Source organism: Sciurus carolinensis, chromosome 10, assembly GCF_902686445.1.
Source record: "Sciurus carolinensis chromosome 10, mSciCar1.2, whole genome shotgun sequence".
Classification (NCBI taxonomy): domain Eukaryota; kingdom Metazoa; phylum Chordata; class Mammalia; order Rodentia; family Sciuridae; genus Sciurus; species Sciurus carolinensis.
In genome coordinates, this window is record NC_062222.1 from 96,030 (window position 1) to 123,445 (window position 27,416).

Genomic DNA, 27,416 nt, shown 5'->3' on the forward strand with positions numbered 1-27,416 from the left:
GTGGTGCGGACCGTGCCGGAAGTCGGTCCTGAGACGGGAAGCGGGGACCCTCGCGGAGTGGATCTCTGGGTGAACGTGGCGTCCCGCGAACTGGGAAGGCCTGGGCGGGGCCTGGTTCGCGAGTGTCCAGTGCCAGGTGCGGCGAGCCGCGGGGACATGGACAGTCGCCTGCAGGAGATCCGGGAGCGGCAGAAGTTGCGGCGGCAGCTCCTCGCGCAGCAGGTCGGCGGAGGCCGGGGCCGGGCCCGCGGAGTCGGCGGCGTGGGTCGGCGGGGCTCCCTCTCTCCCTCCTGTTCCGGCGATGGTGCCTCGCCCTCGCGGCCAGCGCCGACTTCGCGCGCTTGCAGTACCCGCTGGGGACCGGAGATCGCTCCGCAGGGAGTGCAGGCTTTAGCTTCTGCGTCTGCTCGCCTACTGGTCGCGTCCGCGGCCAGAGCTGGAATTCCAGTGTGCAGAGCCGCACGGCCCCGGAAATGGGTGGTAGTGTCTTCACTTACTGCCCTGGAAGGCGGGCTTGGGAGCTCGGGGACACGGCCTCGCCCTGGGCCCAGTTGTCCCAGCTTCTCTCCTGGCCCTCCTTTCTTAGCTGCCCTCCGGGGGTCAGGCCGAGCTGGCAGATGATCAGAGTACACGTATTATCAGAGACTTCACTTCTGCCGCTCGGATCGTCACAGGGAGCGGGAAATGCACACCGGCTCTGTGAGACATCTTGCTGATTTTCAGCGTTAGATCTTAGTTATAGTGAATGGCAGTCTGAAACCTCTCCTCCTTTATGATCTGATGAATAAATGTGTGGTATCCTATTCAAAATGTGGGGATTTGAATCGGATCTATACCTTTTCCCTCTTGCATTAAGAGCTTGGACAAACCAGGTGTCTAAGTTGTGCTTGTTCCACCTTCTATTATTACTTCAGAAGGGTTCAGTGGCTCCTGTTGCCCCCAAGAAAGGCGTTTTAGACCTTAATTTTTATTCAAACATATTTAAGTCAAAATACATTCACAGAATGATTATTTGTTGATAGCCTTACATTCAGTAGATACTAGGGACTCTTAGTAGGTGTTGGCAAATGAACTGTGAATAGTGTAGGTAGCTCCTACCCTCAAAGAGCTTACAAAGTATAAGATTTAATAATGGCTGCCGTTTATTAATTGCTTTCTATATGTCATACTTGCTAAGCTTTGAACATTCATTATCTTTGATCTTGCTAGTAGGATGCTCTCAGTATTCTGTAGATGAAAGAAATATACTTAAAGAATTTAAGTTATATGCCCAAGGCCACAAACTGGAAGTTCATGAGCTGCAATTTTAGCATGGGCCTTACTGAGTCTTTCTAGTACACCTAGCTGCCCCCAGTCTTCAGGTGGATATGAACTATTTCATTTACGTTAGAATGCCTGATGCAGTTAGTGACAAACACCCGCTTTACCACTAATCTCAACCTCATGCACTCTGTGAACAGGGCAAATGGTGTAGTAGTCTCCAGAACACAGTTTATACAGTATATACTTTCATTTTTTAAAATGTATTCTTCCTTTCTAAATTCTGTTTGTCCTCCATGGCACAACTCAGAACTTAGTGAAGAAATCTGTACTGATTTCCTTGGCCGAAGCTCTTCCTCTGAGACATTCTTGCCCTTATTATTTAATCTGGTACTGGATATTGCTTATTTATTGTCACATACACTATAAACAGTGTGAGGGCACGGTCTTTGCATTTGACTTCTACCCCAGCATTGATGCTTGCACAAAGTAAGCCTGTAATAAAACTTTGTTGGTTGATGAACCATAGGAGTAGAACCCAGTTCAGCGTTGTCTGTGGTGTGAAGACATGGGTACGATAAGTAGGCCCAGGCTATGGTGGTGGCTGTAGATATGACCAGCAACAATTTACACCTGCCTTTTATTTTAACTTCTGCCTTTGTTTCAGAGAAAATGTATGCCTTCAAAAGATAACAGATTGTCAGAGATCACTTGGGTAATATTCTTAGTACTGGTAATATACTTGAAACAATCATATTAGTGCAATAATATACTTATTTGAAAGTTAACAAAAAATGAATGACTTGGTATAGTCATTCTGCAATTTAAGAAGTTTGAATGTGAGAAGTAATAGAAGCAGAATTTTGATATAAGGTATTTCTCTTGTAATGCATTGTATCCTCATTTAGACCCTGGTAGACAACCTTATTCTGTTATTTATATATTTATTGAGCAGTTACTATGGACCAGGCTACTGAACATAACAGGTGTCAACATGACAGACATGATTCTTCCCCTCAGGAAATTCACACTATATTGGGGAGAAGTGAACAAAATTAACTTAAAAGTAATTGAAGTGTACAAATAATTGGAAGTTGTGGTAGAGACTATAAAATACTGCACATAGAAAAGCAAAACTACGAACTGAAAGTCGTATTAAGTGCTGTGAAGTGAATCGTGGTGGGTTAGGAAGGAGAATAATAGAGGGACTCACTATCCTATCCGTAGTGCTCATGGATAGACTAAGGAGGCACCTGAGCTCTGAGAGGGAAGAGTGAGCAAGACTTCTAACCATAGGAAGCAAATGTGTCTCTAACTAAAAAGAAAAGGAGCCAAGATGATTTTATGGAGGAGTTGAAATTTTATGAACAATGATAAGATTGGAAGAGATTTATCACTGGAGAAGCCTGAGGGTAACCATGTGAAGTGGGTGTACTACAAGGATAGTGGGTAGCTGTTTAAAGTCAAGGCTAGTAACTTGCTGCTGTGATAAGCCTCCTCTCTACTGAGCTCAAGGGGCTATTTAGTGCAGATTTCCCTGTGACCTTCTTGTGTATAAACATGTAAATGGCTCCTCCTGGCACTCTGGCCCCTTGATCTGGCTTTCAGTTCATGTGAGTTGGCCCTTTTGACTTGACCAGCCTGTGTTCACATTTTCTGCCACATTTAATTGCATGGTTTTCCCAGTGGCCTACCCAAATCAACATTACAATGTTTAAGGAACTAGTAAGTTCACAATTGTGCCCGTAATTGTGCCTGAATAAAATGGAATAGGTTTTTCTTAGAGCATAGAATAAATAGGTACAATATATGAATTAACTCATAGTAAGTATCTTATATAAAATCTCCATCATCTGCTCTTTTTTGTTTGTTGCTACTATTTCCAAATCACTTTTATATACTTTATATAAAAGCAGGAGATTGGCTAAAGTTGGGTCTTCATTTCAAGTATAACTGAAAGCGTAATAAGATACTTCTCTAGCTGTCAGAGTCATTCTTAACTCACATGGTTTTGTTCCAGAGTATTTCCAGTTTGTCTTACCAGCTAATCCATCTCTTTGTGCAAGTCATGCTTTTTCCCACTGGTTTGTTTTTGAATGCTCGATCCACTCCATTCTGCCACAGTTCCAGGAAGGGCTGTCCAGTGCATCGTGATCTGATTTGGTTTTTGCCATTCCTCAGTTGGGAGCTGAGAGCGCCGACAGCATTGGGGCCGTATTGAACAGCAAAGATGAGCAGAGGGAAATCGCAGAAGCGAGGGAGACCTGCAGGTGAGCCAGATGGTCTTCCAGTGGCACGTTGATATTGGGCAAGGATCTTTGTTTTAATACATAAGTAACTCTTGGTATGAGTGATGTTATGAAAAACATCAAAATAAAGTTTTAGAAACGCAGGTTTGTATTGTCAGTTTGTGAATCATGAAATATTTATTTTTTACTATATTCACTGCCCATTTATAAATAGTTAGAAAATGGAATGTTAGACTAGAATTGGCTTGCAGGTGTGATAAAATTATAATTTTTATACATTTATAAAGAATGTACTCGACCCTCAAAATGTATACATCTGATAGTTAAGAAAGCAGTTCAGAATTCTTTCAGTATTCTAGTTTATCAATTTAGACATAGTTTTGCTCAAGACAATTAGAATGACACATAATATAAAAGTTCTTTTCATAATACTTCTTTATAATAGCTTATTTTCTCATTTGGTTCCTTTCTCCTAAAGTACAGAATTGTCATTGTATCAGTGTCTTGGATGATTTATAATTTGGGCAAAGAGATACTGTTTCATCAGGAAAATTTTGCCTATACCTTATTTCCAGTAGGTGCATGTAGCATCTTATTTGTAATTGTGTGTGATTCTTCTGTTTTAATATTCAGGGCTTCTTATGACACCTCTGCTCCAAATGCAAAGCGTAAGTGCTTGGATGAAGGAGAGACTGATGAAGATAAAGTGGAGGAATATAAGGCAAGTGGAGAATGGAGTGATTTTATAGTCTAGAAAAAATAAATCGTTATAATCACAGGTTGACATCCAAGAAAACAAATTTGATAGAAAGCTGAGTTTTAAGGCAGGTTAAAATAGTTGTTGGTAGCAGAGACTGTCAGTTCTGGTGAACTCTGGCCATAATATTTATCAGAAGAAGGAAGAAATGCATGTTTGATTAGAATTCCGAGAGACTGGTCCAGTCTTTATTGAGTTGGGTTATTTCATGTTAACAGTATAGAGTAGGATAATGGGAATATTCTGGGAACTCAGGGGCTGGAGAGCAGTGTAGAACCATTTCTGAAATCAACCCAAGAAAAATCCAGCTTCTGTACTTGTAATTGCATTATTTAGTTTAAAAGAAAGTATTATGGAAGAAAAGCCTAAATTCTTTTTTTTTCCCTTCAAAATTAATCATTTGAGAAAGGTACATTTTCCCAGAATTCTCATGAATATTGTGTTTTGTCTTACACTTTGATGTGTGTTTACACTTAAATATTGTGACTATATTAGGTCAAATCATGTCAATTTCTGGTATTCTAACATTTTTGACCTGTAAAATGTACAATTTCATATGGTTCAATCTAATAAAAACAGAATTCCTCCATATGTGATCCTACCTTTCATGATTCAGGCTAAATGCTAACATTATAGTAATTTATAGAGATAAATAGTTCTGGACAGTACAGTCAGCCAAACACTAGTAGTTGAACAGGTAATTATTACTCATGATAATGATAGAAAATTTGTTTTATTGTAAATGTAATCAACTAGTTCTTTTTAGAAAATTTTTTCCTTTATTTTTAATAGACAAATATTTTGTATATTTATGAGGTACCATGTAATGATTGGGTCTTCATCAACATTGTAGAAAAATTAGGTCAAGATAATTACCACATCCACCCCCTCACCAGCTTATTTACTAGTTAGATCTAATAATGAGAAAGAAAAGACTTCAATGTTTCACTTTAATGCTAATATGAAACATTTATTATGTCTTATGGAAACTATATATGCCAAGTGTTATAATTTTAAAAATAGCCTGTATATATAAAATGTTTCTTTATATCTTTATTTTTAAGGATGAACTAGAAATGCAGCAGGAGGAGGAAAATTTGCCATATGAAGAAGAGATTTACAAAGATTCTAGTACTTTTCTTAAGGTAAATGAAACAAGTAATTTTCAAATCTTATACTGCTTCACATTTAAGCTCTGTGCCTGAAAGATTTTCTCTCTCTCCCCTCTCTCTCTCTCTCTCTCTCTCTCTCTCTCTCTCTCTCTCTTTCTCTCTTTCTCTTTCTCTCTCTCTCTTTTTAACAGTACTGGGATCAAACCCAGGGCTCTTTACCACTGAGCTATATTCACAGCCCTTTTTATTTTTTGTTCTAAGACAGGTTCTCCCTAAGACCTTGAACTTGGGATCCTCCTGCCCCAGCCTCCCAAATTGCTGGTTCACAGGCATGTGCATATCAAGCCATGCCAGAAAAGATTTTAAGTACCTATTTTTCTTCAGGATTTTTTTTTTATTTATTGAGGGCTAATTATTATAAGGATTATGTAAATTATTTGTGAAATATTCTTCTGATAGTTGGCTAGTTAGGATGAGATAATGGTATATTCACATCAGTAGCTGTTAAAAAGTGATACTGACATTTCAGTGTTATTTTCAAATATACAACTTTTTAAAATCATATTTTGTCTGGCTTTGTAAGAAAAGACAGTGTGAAGTTAGTGTATTTGGATCAGAGTGCATGCCATTAACTTTGAATTTTTCTTCAGGGAACGCAGAGCTTAAATCCCCATAATGATTACTGCCAGCATTTTGTAGACACTGGACACAGACCTCAGAATTTCATCAGGGATGTAGGTATGTCAGATTTATTTGGATAATGCTTTTGCTAGATTATATGCCTGTTGTTTTTCAGTTTTGTAGATTATTTGTAACAAAATTATTTTTTTTAGCTGACTTCCTCTTTCAGTTTCCTGCGCTTCTGGTACACCTTCCTTTTTCATTAGCAAGATTAGTTTTTTATTATAGTTTCTATACAGAGTAGTTCACCCCCATTTTATGGGTGTAATTCAGTGTTTAGTGTGTCCACAGTGAATTGTCAGCTATTACCAGTCTAATTTACAACATCTTCATCTCCTGTGAGGAAGGAAGCCTTATACCGTACATTATCAGGTAGTCCATACTTCCTCTCATCTGCCCCCAGTCTTACATGACCATTAATTAACTTTCTTTCTGTATAAATTTGCCTCTTCAGGACATTTCATATAATTGGAATCATATAGTAGGTGATCTCTTCTGCCTGGATTCTTTCATTTCACCTATTTCCAGGGGCAGTTAATGTCCTAGCATGTATCAGCCCATCATTTCTTTTTGGTGACAAATAATATTTTGTTGCATATGTGTGTGTGTACACACTGTATTTTGTTTACCCATTCATTTGGTTTTGTACCTTTGTCTGTTAGGAACAATGCTGTTATGAATAGTTAGGTAAAAGTTTTTATGTGAATGTATGTTTTCATTTTCTTTTTTTTTTATTTTTATTTTATTGTAAACAAATGGGATACATGTTGTTTCTCTGTTTGTACATGGCGTAAAGGCATACCATTTGTGTAATCATAAATTTACATAGGGTAATGCTGTTTGATTCATTTTGTTATTTTTTTCCCTTCCTCATTTTCTTTAATATATACCAAGGAGTACAATTGCTGGAGCTTGTGTAATTATTTTTCTTTTTACAAAAAAAAATTTGTTAAACTACTTTATTGTTGGGTTTAGTTTTAATGGGATGATTCTGTGTTTCACTCTTTGAGGAACTATTCCACTGTTTTCAAGGTGGCTGCACATTTTACATGCCCACCGTCATTGTGGAAAGTTTTAGTCTCTTCACATCCTGGACACTTGTCCAAGTTTTTGATTACAGCTCTTAGTGGTGTTGAGTGGTATGCCCTCGTAGTTTTGATTTGCATTTCCTACTGACTAATGATATGTTTAGTATCTTTACATAGGTGTATTGACTATTTAAATATCTTCTTTGGAGAAATATCCGTTTGGACATTTCTCAGTAAGTCTTCAGTCCAAAATTTGTTTTATTGTTACAAAAAAATGTGTTCTCTCCCATTCTGTTAATTGACTTTTCATTTTCTTCCTTTCTTTCCTTCCTTCCTTCCTTCCTTCTTCCCTCCCCTCCCCTCTCCTCTCCCTCCCTCCCTCTTCCTTCCCTTCCCTTCCCTCTTCCTTTCCTCTTCCTTCCCTCCCCTCTCCTCCCCTCTCCTCCCCTTCCCTCCCCTCCCTCTTCCTTCCCTCCCCTCCCCTCTCTTCCTTCCCTTCCCTTCCCTTCCCTTCCCTTCCCTTCCCTCCTTCCTTCCTTCCTTCCTTCCTTCCTTTTTCCCTCCTTCCTTCCTTCCTCCCTCCCTCCCTCCCTTCCTTCCTTCCATCCGTCGGGGGTGGGTACCGGGGATTAAACTCAGGGGCATTCAACCTCTGAGCCATATCCCCACACCTTCTTGGTATTTTTTTTAGAGACAGGGTCTCCCTGAGTTGCTTAGGTCCTCACTAAGTTGCTGAGACTGGCTTTGAACTCATAATCGCCTTGCCTCATCCTCCTGAGCTGGTGGGATTACAGGAGTGTGCCACCCTGCCTGGCTCATTTTCTTGATAGTGTTTTTTGTAACACAGATTTTAATTTTGGTATGATCCAATTTTTTTCTTTGTCACTTGTAAGCAACATTTCTGAATTGTAAATTAGTTTTAATGTTTTTATAAGCAAAATTTAGATGTAGCATAAAAATTTATAATTTTTTTTCTTTTTTCTTCTTCATGAGTGTTTGTGTATGTGTGTGTGTGTTGCTGGGGATTGAACCCAGGGCCTTGTACATGCTAGGCAAGCACTCTGCCACTGAACTATATACCACGACTCCAGTTATGACAAATGTTATACCCATATTTGGATATAAACATTTCTTAAGACATTTATTTGCATAATTATCCAAGGCAAGGAAAACTATTGTGGATTGAGAAAAAGTTTTATGAATGTATTTTGAATCAAATAGAAGTTGGAGTTCAAAATCAGAGTGAAACTCCTTGTATGCTGGGAACAAAGAGTGCTGAACGTTTCAAAGATGACATGATGAAAGAAGTTGGGAAAGGAAGACTTAGAAAGAATAAGTGATTTGTGTGAGATCTGAAAGCCGCTGACAAGGAGCAGGCCTGACCACATTCCCAGGTTGCAAGCAGGCACCACACGGGTTCCTCAGGCCACAGGAGGTCATGGTCAGGGTGGTTTCAGGTTGTGCCTTCTGTTTTGTAGTGTTGGGAACTGACTGTGGAAACCTGATTGCAATAAGATCTTCACTCTTGTTTTCTTTGGAATGTAATCTATACCACTAGCTGAGGAAACTCAAGATGTTTTCATGTTTACTCGTTCTTTAAATAGTTCTTTAGTTGTCATTTTATTTATTCATTTATATATGGTGCTGAGAATTGAACCTAGTGACTCACATGTGCTAGGCAAGCACTCTACCTCTGAGCTACAACCCCAGCCCTCTTGTTTTCTCTTCATAATAAAAACCTTTGGTTTTTAAACTAAGAAATCGACATAATTTATATTGTTATGAATATAATTCCTTGGGGAGTGGGCTAGAAAAGAAGAGAGAGAGGCTGTGAGAGTTGGTGGTGCAGTGTGTGCGTCGTCCTGCCCAGAGCACTCAGCTTTGAGTTCGGTTGAATTGAATTTCATTCACTGTTTTTTCTTCTCAGGTTTAGCTGACAGATTTGAAGAATACCCTAAACTGAGGGAGCTCATTAGACTCAAGGACGAGTTAATAGCAAAATCTAACACTCCTCCTATGTGAGTGGTTTTATTCAATTACCCTTCCTTCCCGGTTCAGGTTTAAATGTCAGGCTATTTATCCTCTAACCTTCCTTTTTGTAAAAGAAAAATGAACCTCTCAGCTCTATAGGTGTCATCCTGGTACCAGACTCTGGTATTCTGATCCTGCCTGTGAAGTGACTCTAGAGAAAGGTGGTATTTGGGGTCTCCAGGAGGGAGGCAGGCCTGCTGAACTCCTTGTGCCCCCATGCGGATCTCAGGGAACAAGGGTGTGCTGCACACCCACATTTGTGGGCCTCCCCTCTGGTGGACTGGGACACAGATGTGCCCATGGGCGGCAGGGATCTACACTGCGTCAGAGGAGGCCACAGGGTTCATTCTACCCAGATAAAATTTGACTGCTTGATACTTTGGGTTGAATAGTAAAGTTAAAACTGGTGGGGAGGGGGCCACGTACCTATTTAAGAGTAACTTGCTGTATTTCTTCTTTGTTAGTTTGAAACTCTGGTTTGAAACACATTCTCTAGTTCTTTTTCAGCTTTACAGAAAATTGGCTTGCACCTCTGAGTGTTTTCTTTTTCTTTTTCTTTTTAGAAAGTCATTCAGGTATATCGTATGCTTGATGATTTGCCTAAAATTCTTTTAAATAACTTTTCCTTACAAAGCAATTTGTTTATTGAAGAAAACTTAAAAAACTTAGGTGAAGGAAGAAAAGAAAACAAGTTAATTATAACTTGCCATCCTGAGGTCCCTCCTTCCTTCTAGGGTGCTGGGGATTGATACCCAGGACCTTGCTTGCGTGTAGCTCTGCCACAGAGCTGAGCCACATCCCCAGCCCCTTAATGACTTGGAAGGTGACCATACCTTTTAACCTTTGCTCAACTTGACTTTTTAAAAAAAAATTTTTGTAATTGTAGATGGACAGAATACCTTTATTTTAGTTGTTTTATTTTTATGTGGTGCTAAGGATCGAACCCAGTGCCTCACACATGCTAGGCAAGCGCTCTGCCACGGAGCCACAGCCCAGCCACAGCCCTCAACATGACACTTTCCTCCAAAACGTGTGTAATGTCTTTGAAATTGGAGAATGTACATATCACATTTAACTAACTTTGAATGTTGTATACTGTAAACAAGTTAAAAATGTATTCTGTTAGTCATTAGAAGATCCACAGGTAAGTCTTGTTGTGGGCAAGTCTTACACTCTAATATCTGTCCTATTAAGAATACTTTCACTGGTAGAGTGCTTGCCTCGCAAGCACAAGGCCCTGAGTTCAATCCCCAGTACCGCAAAAAAAAAAAAAAATACTTTCAACACTTAAAGCATATTAGGCTTAAAATACTTTCATACTATATGAAAACAACAAATAATAATTTGCTAGGTAATGTGAAAAGACTATTAATATGTTAATATGAGTGTTTTACTAATGAACAAACTCACAAAAGAAAATTATATTCTTATTTAGAAGCCATTTTTTAAAGGGCCTAATTTGAACTTACTGGAGGAAGAGTTTTTCTGAATTACCTGAAGCTCTGAGGAAAAAAGCCAGTCATATTCCTTAGGAAATTCGAGTGACAATAGAAGGAGGCTCAGAGATGCACATCTTTCCTTACATTTTCAGTGTAAACATAAAAAAAGTCCAGATATGCATGGGGAATAGCGTTATTTTTGCTTTTTAGTGATCATATCTGTGTCCTAGAGAAGGCTTTTGGTAGATGGCTTAATGTCTGTGCTGAAGAAAGAAAACGCTCCATAAAAAAGACTTTGAATAATGAGCTCATGATCACTTAGTAAGAAATGTTCAGTGCTATTGAAGAGATTTCATTATATCTTAACATGTTTGAAAATCTTTTAACCCTTTTTTGCTTTAATCACAGGTATTTACAAGCCGATATAGAAGCTTTTGACATTAGAGAACTGACCCCCAAGTTTGACGTGATTCTCCTGGAGCCTCCTCTGGAAGAGTATTACAGAGAGACTGGCATCACCGCCAGTGAGAGATGCTGGACGTGGGATGATGTATGGTGGCGTGAGGGGTGTTCTGCTTTTCAGATGAATAGGGGTTACGTGATAGAATGTAAGGTCACATATGCCATCCCTGCTTTTGTAGGGGTCACAAATACAGGTTTCAAGTATGTATTATGAAGGAAGGTCCAAGGTGCATTGACAGGTATTACATATCTTTAGTTTGATTCTTCTTTTTGAGGCAAAAATTGAGCAAGTAGTGAGTATAAACTGTGGAAGACTCATTCTTGGTTTTAGCGTACTTGGATATATGGCTAGGAAAGTATGAAAGAGTGTAGAATGATTGATTACTCATTCTACAGGAGTGAAGGAAGTGAAGTAAGCTATTAACCTCAGTTACACAGGCGTCTGCAGTGATGAAAATCCCAGACACCAAGAACCATGCTGGTATGTAATACGTGGAGACTCACAGATGAACAGGACTTGGTGTTCCGCCTTAGAGTCTTACAGGGCTCACGTTGCTCTAGACCAATAGGTGCATTGCAGTTTCCCTGGCTCAGTAATGGAGGACTGCGTGAGACGACCAGAGTACAGTGAGCTGAGCCTAGCAGTATGGGATATGTGAGCTCAGAGAAGAGGACAGCGGAGCAGTTGAGTTGGCCAGGCAGAGGAAGATGTTGGATAGGCCTTCTGGGCAAAAGGAACCATGAGAACAAGAGGAATGGAAGCCACAGACTGGCTTGTAGGTGGAGCAGGTTTTCATAGGTGCTGCTCTTGTTGGACACAGATTAAGCTGTGCTAGGAGCTTGACTTTCATTCTGAAGACAATACAAAGACTTTGAAGGTTTTAACCACCTTAAGTAAGAAGACTGGATTAGTACGTAGAGGCTGGATTGGAGGCAAGGAAGTGATGGGGAGGACAGTTAGAAGTCTCTTGGAGTACCCTAGTCCTAAAAAAAGGTGGACACATTTAGTAAAGTTCAGGAGACACATTTGGTAAGGTTGAATGTGTGGGATGAGGGAAAGAGTCAAGATTTCCATTCTGAGATAAGAGGATTGAGTATTGACAGAGTGAATTTAAGGAAAGAAGCAGAGTAGGTGGACTTGATGATATTGAACATGTTGACTTGGGGTGTATGTAAGACATCCAAGTGGAAGAATGCGAAACTCAAAGAACTGATAAATCTGTTCAGATTTTGGAGGATAAGCACATTACCCCATGTGAACAGGTGAGTTCATTCTGGGGTAATATCTCAGTGAAGTCTAGGGAAGCATTTACAGTTAAAGGGCACATATAAAAGAAATATAAAAAAGAGCAGCCACAGTTGAGTGAGGAGAACCAGGAGAAAGGGAATGTCCTAGGAACCAAGGAACAGGAGGTTTCAAGAAGCGCAGTTAGAAGTGTCTTGTGCAGGAGGTCAGGAAGGGCTGAAGCCATAAGCCTGGTACCACATGGAAAACTGCCGTGGGTCCTTGCGTGTTCATTCTCCTTTAATGGTTGTTACTATTCTAAATAATGTTTTCCTCCTTCTTGAAGTTTTTCCTATTAGCTTTAATACCCTTAGCATTTTTATTTAGGTTTTGATGGCTATTACCACTTTAGAAATGTTCTCCCTGACATAACTCTTAATGTGTGCTCATTGTTGAAAAATCAAAAGTGTACAGAATGCAGTGTCCCCAGACGTAAAGATTTAGTAGCTGAGAAGCTTCCATCTTGGTTGTACAGAATCACATTCTCTCCAGACCTGTTTAACAGCCTCCAGTTCATCATGTCCTCATCAAAGCTGAGGAGTAATTTGGAAAACGTCTTTCTGTCAGTTTGGTCAAAAGTAAAGAAAATCTAAGCATTGAGTTTTATCACATTTAGGATTGACACTGGGTTGAATTCTGCATTCTCTCGCCAGTCTGTGAGGTTTGATCTTAAAGGCACAGAGTTTCAGTTACATGTGACAGATTCATCTGTTGTGCATGCAGATTCTTTTTTTTTAATCCTAATTAGTTGTACATGACAGCAGAGTGCATTTTGACACATTGTGTACAAATAGAGCACAACTTATTGCTCTGGCTGTGCATGATGGAGAGCACAGTGGTTGTGCAGTCATATATGTACATAAGGTAATAATGTCCGTCTCGTTCCACCATCCTTCCTACTCCACACCCCTTCCCCTCCTCTCACACCCCTCAGCCCAATCCAAAGTTCCTCCATTCTTCCCTAGGGCCCTACCCTCACCCCCATTATGGAACACTATCAGCATATCAGAGAAAACATTTGACCTTTGTGTTTTTTGGGATTAGTTTATGTCACTTAGCATGATATTTTCCAATTCCATCCATTTACCTGCAAATGCTATAATTTTATTCTTCTTTAAGGCTGAGTAATATTCCATTGTGTATACATACCGCATTTTATTTATCCATTCAGCTGTTGAATAGCATCTAGGTTTGTTCCATAGTTTAGCTATTGTGAATTGAACTGCTATAAATATTGATGTGGCTGCGTCACTGTAGTATTCTGATTTTAAGTCCTTTGGGTATAAACCAAGGAGTGGAATAGCTGGGTCAAATGGTGGTTTCCTCCCAAGTTTTCTGAGAAATCTCTGTACTACTTTCCAAAGTGACTGCACCAATTTGCATTCCCACCAGCAATGTACAAGTGTGCCTTTTTCCCCACATCCTCACCAACACTTATTGTTGCTTGTATTCTTGATAATTGCCATTCTGACTGGAGCGAGATGAAATTTTAGAGTGGTTTTGATTTGCATTTCTTTAGTTGCTAAAGATGTGGAGCATTTTTTCATGTATTTATTGATTGATTATATTTTTTCTTCTGTGAAGTTTCCGTTCAGTTCCTTAGCCCATTTATTGACTGGGTTATTTGGTGTTTTGGTGTTAAGTGTTTTGAGTTCTTATGTGTCCTGGAGATCAGTGCTGTATGTGAGGTGCATGTGGTAAAGATTTTCTCCTATTCTGTAGGCTCTCTCTCTTCATGTTTTTGTTTCCTTTGCTAAGAAGAAGCTTTTTAGTTTGAATCTATCCCATTTATTGATTCTTGATTTTACTTCTTGCTCTTTAGAAGTCTTGCTTAGGATGTCAGGTTCCAAGCAGATATGATGAAGATTTGGGCCTGCTGTTTCTTCTCTTAGGCACAGGGTCTGTGTTCCAGTGCTTGAGTCTTTGATCCATTTTGAGTTGAGTTTTGTGCAGGGTGAGAGATAGGGTTTTAATTTCATTTTGCTACATATGGATTCCAGTTTTCTCAGCACCATTTGTTGAATAGGCTATCTTTTCTCCAATGTATATTTTTCGCATCTTTGTCTAGTATGAGATAGCCATATTTATGTGGGTTTGTCTCTGTGTCTTGTATTCTGTACCATTGATCTACATTGACTATCTTAGTGTCAGTACCATGCCATTTATGTTACTATTGCTTTTCAGTATAGCTTAAGGTCTGGTATTGTGATGCCTCCAGTTTCATTCTTCTTGCTAAGGATTGCTTTGGTTATTCTGGGTCTGTTTTAGTCAACCTTTTCATTGCTGTGACTAAAAGGACCCAACCAGCACAACTGTAGAGGAGGAAGAGTTTATTTGAGGGCTCACAGTTTCAGAGGTCTTAGTCCATAGAAGGCTGGCTTCATTCCTCAGGGCGAGGTGAGGCTGAACATCACGGCAGAAGAGTGTGGCAGAGGGAAGTAGCTTGCATCATCAGGAAGTAGAGAGAGAGACTCCACTTGCCAGACACAAATATATATACCCCAAAGCCACACCCCAATTCCCACCTCCTCCAGCCACACCCTACCTGCCTACAGCTACCACTCAGTTAAATCCCATCAGGAATTAATCACTGATCAGGTTAACACTCAAACCCCAGTTATTTCTCCTCTGACCTTCTTATATGGTCTCACACGTGAGCTTTTGGGAGACACCTCTCATCTAAACCATCAAAGGGTCTCTTATTTTTCCAAATGAGTTTCATGATTACATTTTCCAGTTCTATGAAGAATGTCATTGGGATTTTAATAGGAATTACATTAAATCTGTATAATGCTTTTGGTAGTATGGCTATTTTGACAATATTAATTCTGCCTATCCAAGAACATAGGAGATCTTTCCATCTTCTAAGATCTTCTTCAACTTCTTTTAGTGTTCTGTAGTTCTCATTGTAGAGGTCTTTCATCTCTTTTGTTAGATTGATTCCCAAGTTTTTTTTTTTTTTTTTTTTTTTTGAGGCTATTGTGAAGTCATTTTCCTAATTAGTTTTCCTAATTTCTCTTTCAGTGGAGTCGTTACTGATGTATAGAAATGCATTTGATGTATGGTTGTGGATTTTATATCCTGCTACTTTGCTGAATTCATTTATTCTAGAAGTTTTCTGGTGGAATTTTTTGAATCTTCTAAATATAGAATCATGTCTGCAGCAAATGGTGATTGTTTGAGGTTTTCTTTTCCTATTCATATCCCTGTAATTTCTTTGGTCTGTCTAATTGCTCTGGTTTGAGTTTCTAGGACTGTGTTGAATAGAAGTGGTGAAATAGGGCATCCCTGTCTTGTTCCAGTTTTTAGAGGGAATGCTTTTAATTTTTCTCCATTTAGAATGATGTTGGCCTTGGGCTTACCATAAATAGCTTTTACAATGTTGAGGTATGTTCCTACTGTCCCTAATTTTTCTAGTGTTTCAAACATGAAGGGGTGCTGTATTTTGTCAGATGCTTTTTCTGCATCTCTTAAGATGATATTATGATTCTTGTCTTTAAGTCTATTGATGTGATATATTTCATTTATTGATTTCTGTATGTCGAACCAACCTTGCATCCCTGGGATGAACCCCATTTGATTGTGATGCACCTTTTAAAAATGTTTTTGTATGTGATTTGCCAGAATTTTATTGAGAATTTTTGCATCTATGTTCATCAGGGGTATTGATCTGAAAAATTTCCTTCCTTGATGTGTCTTTGTCTAGTTTTGGTATCAGGGTGATACTAGTCTTATAGAACAAGTTTGGAAGGGTTCCCTCTTTTCTATTTCATGGAATACTTTGAGGAGTATTGGTGTTAGCTCTTCTTTGAAGGTCTGATTGAACTTAGCTGAGAATCCATTTGGTCCTGGACTTTTCTTGGTTGGTAGGCTTTTGATGGCATCTTGATGCTTGAAATTGATCTGTTTAAATTGTATATGTCCTCCTGATTCAATTTGGGTAGATTGTATGTCTCTAGAAATATTTTGATGTTTTTGAAATTTTCTATTTTTTTGGAGTATAAATTTTCAAAATAGTTTCTAATTATCTTCTGTATTTCAGTAGTGTCTTTTGTGCTATTTCCTTTTTCATCATGAATTTTAGTAGAGTTTTCTCTGTTAGCATGGCTAAGGGTTTATCAATTGTATTTATTTATTTTTTAAAGAACCAGCTTTTCCTTTTGTCAATATTTTGAATTGTTTCTTGTTTCAATTTCATCTCTGATTAGTCTTTTGATGAATGAGCTCAATGCCATGAATTTTCTTCATAGCACTGCCTTCATAGCCTCCCAGAGATTTTGATATGTTGCATTGGTGTTCTCATTTACCTCTAAGTGTTTTTTTATTTCCTTCCTGAGTTCTTGTGCTATCCATTCATCATTCAGTAGCATGCTGTTTAGTCTCCTGGTATTGGAGGAGCTTCTATTTTTTATTTTATCATTGATTTTTAAATTTAATTCCATTATGATCTGATAAAATGCAGGGTAGTATCTCTATTTTTTTGTATTTGCCAAGAGTTGCTTTATGGCATAACATGATCTATTTTAGAGAAGGATCCATGTGCTGCTGAGAAGAAATTTTATTTGCTCATTGATGGATGGAATGTTCTACATATGTCTGTTAAATCTAAAGTTCTATATTATTTAGTTCTATAGTTTCTTTATTTAGTTTTTGTTTGAAAGGTCTATCCAGTGGTGAGAGAGGTGTGTTAAAGTCACCCGTATTTCTGTGTTGTGGTCTGTTTGATTCTTGAAATTGAGAAGGGTTTGTTGATGTACATTGATGCTCCATTGTTAGGGGCATAGATTTTTAAGATTGTTGTGTCTTGTTGATGTGTGATTCCCTTAAGCAGTATGCAGAGTCCTCCTTTGTCTCTTCTGACTTTGGCTTGAAGTCCACTTTGTCGATCTGAGAATGAAAACCCCTGCTTGTTTACGCGGTCCCTGTGCGTGATGCTTTTGCCCATCGTTTTCACCTTTAGTCTGTGGATGTCTTTGCCTATGAGGTGAGGCTCTTGAAGACAGCACATTGTTGGGTCTTGTTTTTAAATCCATTCTGCCAGTCTATGTCTTTTGATGGATGAGTTCAGGCCATTGTCATTCAGGGTTATTTTTGAGATATGATTTGTATTCCTGGTCATTTTGGTATTTTTTGGTTTTTAACTTGACTTAGTTTCTCCTTTAATTGACCTTTTCTTTAGTGTAGTTCCTTTCATTTTTTTTTTTTTTTTTAATTTCTTCCCCATGGAGTATTTTGCTGAAAATGTTCTGCAGTGCAGGCTTTCTAGTTGTGAATCTTTTAACTTTTGTTTGTTGTGGAAAGTTGTTATTCCGTCTTCAGATCTGAAGCTTAGTTTTGCTGGTTGGCATTCATTTTCTTTCAGAGCTTGGTGTGTGTGGTCCCAGGACCTCTTTGCTTTGAGGGTCTGGGTTGAGTAAATGACTGAAGTCTGAATTGTTGTCTCCCTATATGGAATCTGATACTTTACTCTTGTGGCCTTTAAAAGTCTATCCTTATTCTGTATGCTAGGCATTTTCATTATGCTAGACCCTTTTTGTGGGTCTGTTGTAATTTTGTATATTTGGGGTCCTGAAAGCCTCTTTTTTTTTTTTTTTTTTTTTTTTTTTTTTTCCTGCGGTACTGGGGATCAAACTCAGGGCCTTGTGATTGCAAGGCAAGCACTCTACCAGCTGAGCTATCTCCCCAGCCCCTGAAAGCCTCTTGTATTTGATTTTCCATTTGATTCTTCAGGTTTGGGGAATTTTCCAATATTATTTCATTGAAAAGATAGTGCATTCCTTTGGTTTGTGTGTATGCAGATTCTTGATTTGAGTTTAATTTACTGAGTTTCAGCTCTGGCTGGCATATTGAAAAGTTCTGCCTGGCCCCCAGATTGCTAAACTCTTAAATTTTATGGGGCATTATTCTAAAGAAAGTACTGATGGTTACTGTAGTAAGCAGAATGTGAAAAAGAGAAATGTTGACTTTATAAGCATTCATTTTCACGTTGGAGAGCCATTAGTGGTTGATGGGTTTTAACTAGGGGACATAAGCACTTTTTAAAACACCCACAGGTAGCTTTAGAGAATAATTAATATATGCTGTCCATTCTTCTCTGAGGTGTATCATCACCTATCTATTGCTGTACCACTTATGCACATGTAGGAATGTATGTGTATGTACTTGTATGTATTTATTCATAGTCTTACATTTGATAAAAGATTACTATGTTATGAGCATATTAGATGAGGAGAGATTTCAGGACTTAAAAAACATCTGAAGTATAAAAAATAGGTTTATACACGTGTTATTTTCATTATTACTACAAAAAATATTTTTGATTTAAGTTAGAAATGGAATGGTTTTAACTAACATTGATTTGATTGAGGTAGAAATTAAGATTTTCTTTTTTTCTTTTTCTTTTTTTTTTGCGGTGCTGGGGATTGAACCCAGGGCCTTGTGCTTAAAGATTTTAATAGATGAAACCAGTAAATTCTTGAGTGAACCATGGTCTCAGAAATTTCTTAACTTTAGAGAAAACTGAAAGAAAAAGAATGTCATATAAATTGGTTGCTTCTACAGTCACTTCCCAAAATTCAGAGATTTAATTATTGAAGGACTTTTTTAAAAAATATGTTATAACACATTCAAGGCAAACAATAATGGACTGGAGGAAGGTATTTTGTACTTAAAGTAATCATAAAAAACAATGTATATCGACTTATTGAGAAATATTCTTACAGATACCAAAATCATAGTACATTCCAAACATTTGTTGTTTAATTTTATTTTAATTTTGTCCCTAACTCTGGGTTCATTTAACCTCATTCCATTTTAGTTTCTTTTTTCTAGTAAAATGTTGCTTATGTATCTCTAAAGTTCTCTTATAAAATGCCGTAATTCTGTAAATACAATTTCCTGTAAATTCTTTCCATATAGAAGTGAATATATGTGCATGTTTGCATGTGTCTGTGTTGCTTGTATATAAACTAACAAAACAACAGTAGAATCAGTGATTTTTAAGGATAAAATTGATTTTCCATTGTATTTCCTAATGGGTGTATTTAAAGAACACATCTGAGAATCCTGGTGTAGGAACATTTGGTGATTGTTAGTTTCCATGTGGGATGAATCATAATTTTATGTACGTTTGGTTTCTTACAGATCATGAAGTTAGAAATCGATGAGATTGCAGCACCCCGGTCATTTATATTTCTCTGGTGTGGTTCTGGGGAGGGATTGGACCTTGGAAGAGTGGTGAGATGCTGTTTTTTTTTTTTTTTTTGAGGTACTGGGGATTGAACCCAGGGCCTTGTGCTTGTGAGGCAAGCACTCTACCAACTGAGCTATATCCCCAGCCTGCTAGAGATGCTGTTTTTATAAAGTATAAAATAATATGTTACATAATAAGTTTGAAGATTGGTGTTATTTTGTCCTTTGTTTCTTGAATAGTTTTAAATATTTTCAAGAAAAAAAAGGTTTGGAAAAAGAATGTAAGGCAGTACCCCTGACTCAGCTAAGGTTCACTAGGGAGAATGCAGCTCTTTCAAAATACAGTTTGTCACAGCTCCAAGAGCACAACAGTTTAGAGATTTGAAGCTCCAAACCATAGCACAAAAATGAGCTTGGTGTCATTTATGGCTCCTTATTATTGTTGCTCTGAATAGCATGGACTCCTGAATCGCAAATGGAAGTCAGATCAAACTGGAGTAGTGACTGCATTTGAAACATAGTTTGAATGAATGAGTGAGAAAGAAGTTATAGCACTTTTAGTAAATTTCAGTGCCTTTATATTCAGTTATATCAGAGCTTCTCTGTGCCAAAGGAAACAAAATAATAAACTTCAGAGCGACACAGCGGGCTCAGGAGTCGCTCAGCCCTCCCCAGCACTGAGATTCAGGCACTGGGTCTCCGTCCTGGATATGCGTTATGGAGTGAGACTTCCCAGTCAGGACACCCTGCCTGGCGTGTGGCAGGTGTCTCATTCCACCATGCTGATTGGGGAGGCAGCTGAAGAGTTTAGGTAGGAGTGTGTGCGATGACAAGCAGGCGCATGCTGGGTTAAATCTGCCCCAGCACTGAAGCTCTGTGGTCACTCTGCTCCATGGAAGCAGAGAGCTGAGACTGTTGGGCAGCCTTGCTGTTTCCCTCATTTGCTGGCTCCAAGGTGAGACCATAAGGGTATTCTAGTTGGGTCTGTCCTTTTTTTAAGTGTTAATTCCCCAAGGTGCTGTGGAAAAGCAAGAAAGTGGAGAGAAAGGAGCCCTGTTTGCTTTTATAGGCGTAGTGGTATTTACCTTTTCTGGTTCTAATGTCTGACTTTGGACTTTCCTCCTCACCCTCAAATTAGGTTGATGTGTTTTCAGGTTTTTTTTTCCTTCTCCAGTTTTGGGGATTTCTCCTAGGGTTTCATGTATGCTAGGCAAGTGCTCTACCACTGAACCACACCCCTAGCCCCAAATTAGGCTGAAAATTACTAGAAGGGTTTATCCTTTTCATTTATGGAGCAGTGCATCTCCTTAGTGGAAGCAGAGTTTGGCTAAAATGATTACAATAGAATACATTAGCTATCAGTAAATTAGTGGACCAGGTCATGGTGATATTATGAACACCCACTGCAGAACAAACTTTTGGCAGTACTGGGGATTCAACCCACAGGTGCTCTACCACTGAGCCATGTCCCCAGCCCTTTTTATTTTGAGACAGGGTCTTGATTCATTGCTGAGGCTGGTCATCCTCCTACTTTAGCCTTCCAAGTCACTGGGATCATAGGCGTGCATCACTACACCCAGCAAAAACCAAATATTTGTAACAGAAACAAATACCCCCAATCTTCACCCCTGCAGTTTTGGCATCTGTAGTCTGAAAACATTAAGTGGAAAATTCCAGAAATCATAAATTTTTAATTGTGTATGTGTTGTGTATGCCACCTGCCTGTTCCTCTCTTGATGGCCTTCTGGGTTGTCAGGGTGACTTGCATGCAGCATGCAGCATGCGGGAGACAGAGAGGCAGACCAATCACATTGTGGGGAGCCGTCCATGTCCATGGCGTGGCTGAGCCATGGGATACAGAGGTCTGACTCCCAGGAATTGACAGTCATGAGAGACTGTTCCAGACAGCTGGGGAGTAGGTGGCTCACCCTGAGGAAATGCTAATTCTCTAAGCAAATGACTGCCCTAACTCCACCCCATCCTATTCCTCACAGAAACCGCTCCTCCTGGTCTTGGCACCTTTACCTGTATAACTGTAAATAAAAGTGAAGGTGGGTGGGCTCCTCCATCTTGTTAGAGGCTTGAGCTGGTATGGCCTGATCATCACACTCCCTTACATTTGAAAATAGTATTGGTTTTTGTGTTTATTGATTAGGTAAATTTATTAGTAATTAATTGATTGCTGGCACCATCATCCTCCAACAGAAACTCTTTCTCTCATCCATGTGGGACGTGGAGAACCCCCCACATCACATGTCTTTTTATTTACATATGCTGTAATTTTTCTGTTAATAGTTACTGTTACTAATCTCCTACCTGCCTGATATATAACTTAAAGTTCATCACAGTACGCCTGTAGGAAAAAGTCACAGTATGTGTAGGGCTCAGTACCCTCCGGTCTCAGGCACCCACCAGGGGACTTGGAACATCTCCTTGTGGATAAGGAGGACTCTCGTATTGACCTTGATTTTTGAGATTTTAAATAGATTTAAGAAATCTCAGTTTGAGGTCTGTCTCACTTTGAAAGTTCTCGGGAAGCACGTTTCGTGTTCTGCGGCATCTTGGTACTGGATCACAGTCCATCAGTGCTGTGCTGCTCAGTCCATCGTCCCCCTCTTGACTCTGACCAATAGGGTGGCAGCTGTGCTCTGTGCCTGTTTAGTCCTAGCCTGCACCAACTTGTCGTGGGCACCCAGCTGGTTTCATGCTCATGGGTAGCATTTGGGATGCTGAGCCTTATACCTCTAGTTCCAGGATTGGATGAAGACAGAATAGTTCTACCCAAAGAGAGATGCGCAACAGCTTTTAAGTCTGAACTTTCTGCAGTAGTTAGTAATAAATGAAGAAATAAGGTTTTATTAGATTCTCATTTGAAGAGAAGTTAACAGTTTGAATCAGTTTGAAAAGTCTTGAAGTTTGAAAAAGCGTCTGAAACACATCTGTTGCTGACAATGGAAGGTGATACGGGTACCCTATCCAGGATGCGGGGGCCAGAGTGCTGATTTTCGAGGTTTTGAATTTTCAACTATTTGCACAGACTTTGCAGATTGAACTTCTTTTATCCCAAAATCAAAATCCAAAATGCTCTGAAATCTGAAACCTTTGGAGCTGTTGGCACTCAAAAATTTTGAACTCTGAAGCATTTCAGCTGTCAGATATTCTGATTAGGAACGCTCGATCTGTGTTAAACAGTTGGGGCAGGATGTGATGCTTCAGTACTTGGTATCTAACAGTGTGTCCAAAGAGTGTGCGCTCCATCATGGCTCTGGTTTTGAGCCTGGGGTTTCTTTTCTGTCTCAACTAAAGCATTTACCATGACCCCTGGAACTTGGCGAGCTCTGTATGGTTGGTCGGTCATTTTAAGTATTGTTTAAGTTCAGGATTTCTGTCTTTAATTCTTGTATTTCTAGTGTTTACGCAAGTGGGGTTACAGAAGATGTGAAGATATTTGTTGGATTAAAACCAACAAAAACAATCCTGGGAAGACAAAGACTTTGGATCCTAAGGCTGTTTTCCAGAGAACAAAGGTATTGGCCTCCACTGTTTTGTTTTCTTTATCTCATATTTTTCTCAGGTGTTTCAAATCAGCGTTTCCTGTTGAGTTAATCTGGTGGAAGGGTCCTTTTTTGGGCTCGTCAGCAGAGCGTGAGCATCCAAGACGGCCACATGTTCTACAGTCCCTCCTGTGCTAGGAGGGGACTCTGTGCCCACGTGTCCTCAGCTGCCACATTTTCCAGTTAGGTTGGGCATTTGATGCCCCTGACTTCCAGAACTCCCTTTTCTCTAGACCAAGTATGAAAAGATGACAGCAGACGGTTGAGTAGCCTGGAGACATCTTCTCTTCCCCTCTTTTCCGTATGCGGGCACCTCTGAGAAACCGCTCGTGTGACTGCTGGTGTCAGGCTCTACAGGGAGCCCTGGTGGGAGGTCTCTTGGGCTGGAGTTGTGTTGGGCAAGGGCAGGATTTGGGGAGTGTCCGGTTGTTGAGCTGTGGACTCCTAGCTAGGACTGGGAGCTCTTTACCTCTTGCCTGTACCTTGCCATAGTCTTTCTTCATCTGGCTGACTCTGAGGTGTGTCCTTTCATGATAATGTCCTGAATGCCGTGAGCCACTGTGGTGAATGATCAAATCCAGGAGGGACCGTTGGAACCCACAGTGTGTAGCCTTTGATCAGAAGCACAGGTGGCATCTAAGTCAGCAGCCCTGTGGGACCAAGCCCCGACCTGTGGTTTGGTAATGGGTAGAGTGTCAGCATCGACCTGAACTTTGGCTTCAGCACAGAAGTGGAGACTTGTGGGTGAGGGAACAGCCCGCACGCACATCGTGGCGGAAGTGACACATTCTGAAGTGAGGCGTGTCACGAGGGAGGGTATAGAAGACGTGCTGCACTTTCCTGTCGCCTGATAGAGACACCTGACTGAATCCCACAGACTCAGAGACAAAGATGGTTTGGATTGAGGATCACAAAATGTCCCGAGCTCTGACTTGATAGAAAGTGTGATGCTCTGCTCTTGCCGCGCAGGAACACTGCCTCATGGGGATCAAAGGCACCGTGAAGCGAAGCACGGACGGGGACTTCATCCATGCCAACGTCGACATTGACTTGATCATCACGGAAGAGCCCGAGATCGGAAACATAGAGAAGCCCGTGGAGATCTTCCACATCATCGAGCACTTCTGTCTCGGTAGAAGACGTCTCCATCTGTTTGGAAGAGACAGTACAATTCGACCAGGTAGGACCTCAGTCAATACAAAGACTGTGATTCCTTGGGACGTGGATATGAAAAGGAAAGCAGGGCAGCGAGATGAGGTCCTTCCGTGTTCGGCTTGTTTTGCAGTACTTCAGATATTGGCAGTTTTAGGTTTGCAGCAAACTAAGAGGATGGTGCGGAGGGCTCCCACGTCCTGCCTGCTCGCAGGCGCCTCACATGCTCTCTTCTTAGGGCTCCCCACCTGCACGGGACACTTAATGATCAGCCAGCGACCTGCCTGCACCACTGGAGTGCCCTGTCAGGTGACTCACCACCCTGAAAGTCTTCTCTGCTCCCCTTATTTCTTGACTATATTTTTATTTTTAATTGTCACATAGTAATCACACGTCTGCGGGGTACCGGTTGACATTTCAGTGTGTGCGTACAGAGCGTACTGACCGGATCAGGGTGACGGCCAGATCTTCCACCTCAGGTGCACGTTGCTCTTTTGTACTGGGAACATTGAAAATCTCCCTACCTGCTGTTTTAAGCACTCCGGTGCCAGCGGTGGTCATCCTGCTCTGCCGTGTGGAAGTCAGAGCCGCTCCTCCTCGCTCGCCCTGACCCATGAGCCCTCTCCCCAGCCCACAGCTTCCCAGCCTCTTCCTGTAGCTGAGAACGTGTCGTGCTGCTGTCTGCTGCACCCACATTGCCGTGTGGCGCCGCCTGCCATGGTGAGCCGCTGTGCAGGTGTGCCAGGGCGGGTCGCTCAACTGCCTGCCTGTAGCGGCGTGGGTCTGTCCTAGGGAGTCCGCATCCAGTCTTTGAGGAGCCCCATACTGTTCCCATGGTGGCTGTTCTAACTTACTTTCCAACCAACAGCACATGAGCCCCTTTATCTGCATCCTCACCAGCATATTATTTCTTGTCTTTTGAATAATAGCCATTCTAACAGGGGCGAGGTGATGTTTTCCGTGGTTTTGATTTGCATTTTCTTGATGATTTTTGGTGTTAAACATTTCTTCACAGCCTTGGCCATGTGCTTATCCTCTTGAGAAGTGCCATAGTAGTTGGATTTCTAGGACCTATCAACGGAAATATTTTGTGGTTGGGAAAAGTAGAGCAGAAATCGCTTCTGAGAGTTGACTCACAAAACAGTGGTACTGTTATCATGAGGAGCAAAGTTATATATGATTCATTAAGTTTTCACAGATGCGAGACTCAGCATAGTATATACGTGCTGTTCTCACACGGGTGGGGACCAGTGAGTGGGATATAGCACAAAGGCACGCTGCGCAGTGTGCGATCCTCAAGATGTGACCATGGTGTGGTGCTGTGCGTTCTGTAAGGGAGGCCAGACTCCTGGGCCAGCGAAGGGCTGGCTCAAGGATGCACAGGGCATCTGAGTCCACCCTGAAGGCTCAGCGGGGAGGATGCAGCTCACAGGTTGTCTCTCTTCCTCCTGTCAGGCTGGCTCACAGTTGGACCGACGCTCACGAACAGCAACTACAACGCAGAGACCTATGCATCCTATTTCAGTGCCCCTAACTCCTACTTGACTGGCTGCACGGAGGAAATCGAGAGACTTCGACCAAAGTCGCCTCCTCCCAAATCCAAGTCCGATCGGGGTGGAGGCGCTCCCAGAGGAGGAGGAAGAGGGGGGACTTCTGCTGGCCGCGGTCGAGAAAGAAATCGATCCAACTTCCGAGGAGAAAGGGGTGGCTTCCGGGGAGGCCGAGGAGGAGCGCACAGAGGCGGCTTCCCCCCTCGGTAGCGTTCTGGGACGCCCGTCCGGGTCCTGCCCCCGGCCTTGGGGTGGGAGCCCCCCTTCAGGACTCGTCCCGCCCGCCCTTGCCTGGCTGCCCTGCCTGCCAGGAGCGCCTGCCGACTTCCCCGCAGCTGCCACGCGCCCGTCTGCTGGGGAGCAGTCAGCCTGTGTGGCGGGCACGTCCCTGAGCGGGAGGAGCAGCACTGGCAGCCTCCCTGTCGGAGCTCGGAGGCTCGAGGCTGGGTCCCCTCCGTTTCAGACCGTCCAGCGGCTTCTGCTTTCTGGGAATGGCTGGGAGCGAGAGGCCGGTCTGCAGTGTCGGCCGAGTGACGGGAGTCTACGGGCAGGCGGGAAACTGCTTAAGCCATGATGGAGTGGGGCGCTCGGCGCTCCTGCTGGGGCTCAGCATTTCCTCGTTGAAGTAGTGAAAGTGCAGACTGCAGTTTACTTTCTTTTAAAAAGACTTTAAATAAATTCAGGTGTAATTTGAGTACTGAAGAAATTGAGAGGCTTTGAACAAAATCCCTTCCCTCCAGGTCTGAATCTGAGAGGCAGGGTGGACGGCCAGGGCAGGACAAGGAGGAGGCAGGCTCAGCAGGCAGGCAGACGAGGCCGCCCGTCCTCCTGATGGCAGGACAGAGCAGGCTGGAAGTCCCCTTTCCACAGCAAGTGAAAGCAGCCGAGGCACCAGTGGAGACCCTGGGTCGCCAGGCTGGGCCTGCGCCCCGGGCAGTACTCGGAGGTGAAGGAATGAGGAATAGCTTGTGTGCAGACCCTTCGCGGACACAGCTGCCCTGGGTCAGGCCCATGTTGGCCCCGTGCTGTCGCCTGAGACTTCGTGCTCTCCTTTCTGTACCGTGACTCGTGTTTAAGGGAATTGGATGAATGAAATGAGACCTTTATTTTGTTATTTTTCTAATGAAACTATAAATCTTTGAAATTTGAGAGTGTTTTCCGTAAGTGGAATTACTGCTGTTGCCAGGTGAGAGGATTGACGTGGAACAGAGTTCCCTTGGTCTCTGCGTGGCGGTAGCCCTTGTGTCCTCACACGTAAGAGGGACGCGGGACACCCACCAGACCCTCGGGTGGAGAGGACAGCTCAATAGAGAGAGAGGGATACCTGAAAGCCTGGCGAGCTTCGCTCGCTCAGCCGGTTAGGCTTTCCAGTGCGTCTTGACAGCGTCCGATCGTGTCTGTCTTTTTTTTTTTTTTTTTTTTTTTTTGGTGCTGGGGATGGAACCCAGGGCCCTGTACAGGCACGCACTTTACCAACCGAGCTATCTCCCCAGCCCAGAGCATGTCTTTCTTGACGCAGGTGTTGTGTCTCCCAGTTGGTAGAGTGTTTGTTGTAATGACATTATAAACTAACTGGAGGCGGAAGTGAAGTGTCAACTTGACCTGGGAATGCAGAGGACCGAGAAGTTCCAGGTGCCCACTGACAGGCCTGCAGAAGGGCTGGCT

At 41.5% G+C, this 27,416-nt stretch overlaps 1 protein-coding gene and 1 non-coding gene across 3 annotated transcripts; one reads left to right on the plus strand and one right to left on the minus strand.

Moving 5' to 3' along the window:
* On the plus strand, positions 1-26,900 carry Mettl14 (methyltransferase 14, N6-adenosine-methyltransferase subunit). 2 transcript variants are annotated; one of them, XM_047566625.1, is made up of 11 exons: positions 1-222; positions 3,442-3,530; positions 4,143-4,230; positions 5,331-5,411; positions 6,029-6,116; positions 9,015-9,105; positions 10,966-11,107; positions 19,448-19,540; positions 22,906-23,022; positions 24,019-24,229; positions 25,657-26,900. In XM_047566625.1, exons 1-11 carry the CDS (start codon positions 157-159, stop codon positions 25,959-25,961), a joined length of 1,371 nt encoding a protein of 456 aa, XP_047422581.1. In that variant the 5' UTR covers positions 1-156; the 3' UTR covers positions 25,962-26,900. The 2 variants fall into 2 exon arrangements, with proteins under 2 accessions (XP_047422581.1, XP_047422582.1); XM_047566626.1 differs by having other exon boundaries at positions 97-222; positions 3,385-3,530.
* On the minus strand, positions 19,567-19,640 carry Trnav-cac (transfer RNA valine (anticodon CAC)). The gene has a single exon. It is a non-coding gene; the product is annotated as a tRNA-Val (tRNA).
* Positions 26,901-27,416: the final 516 nt, after the last annotated feature.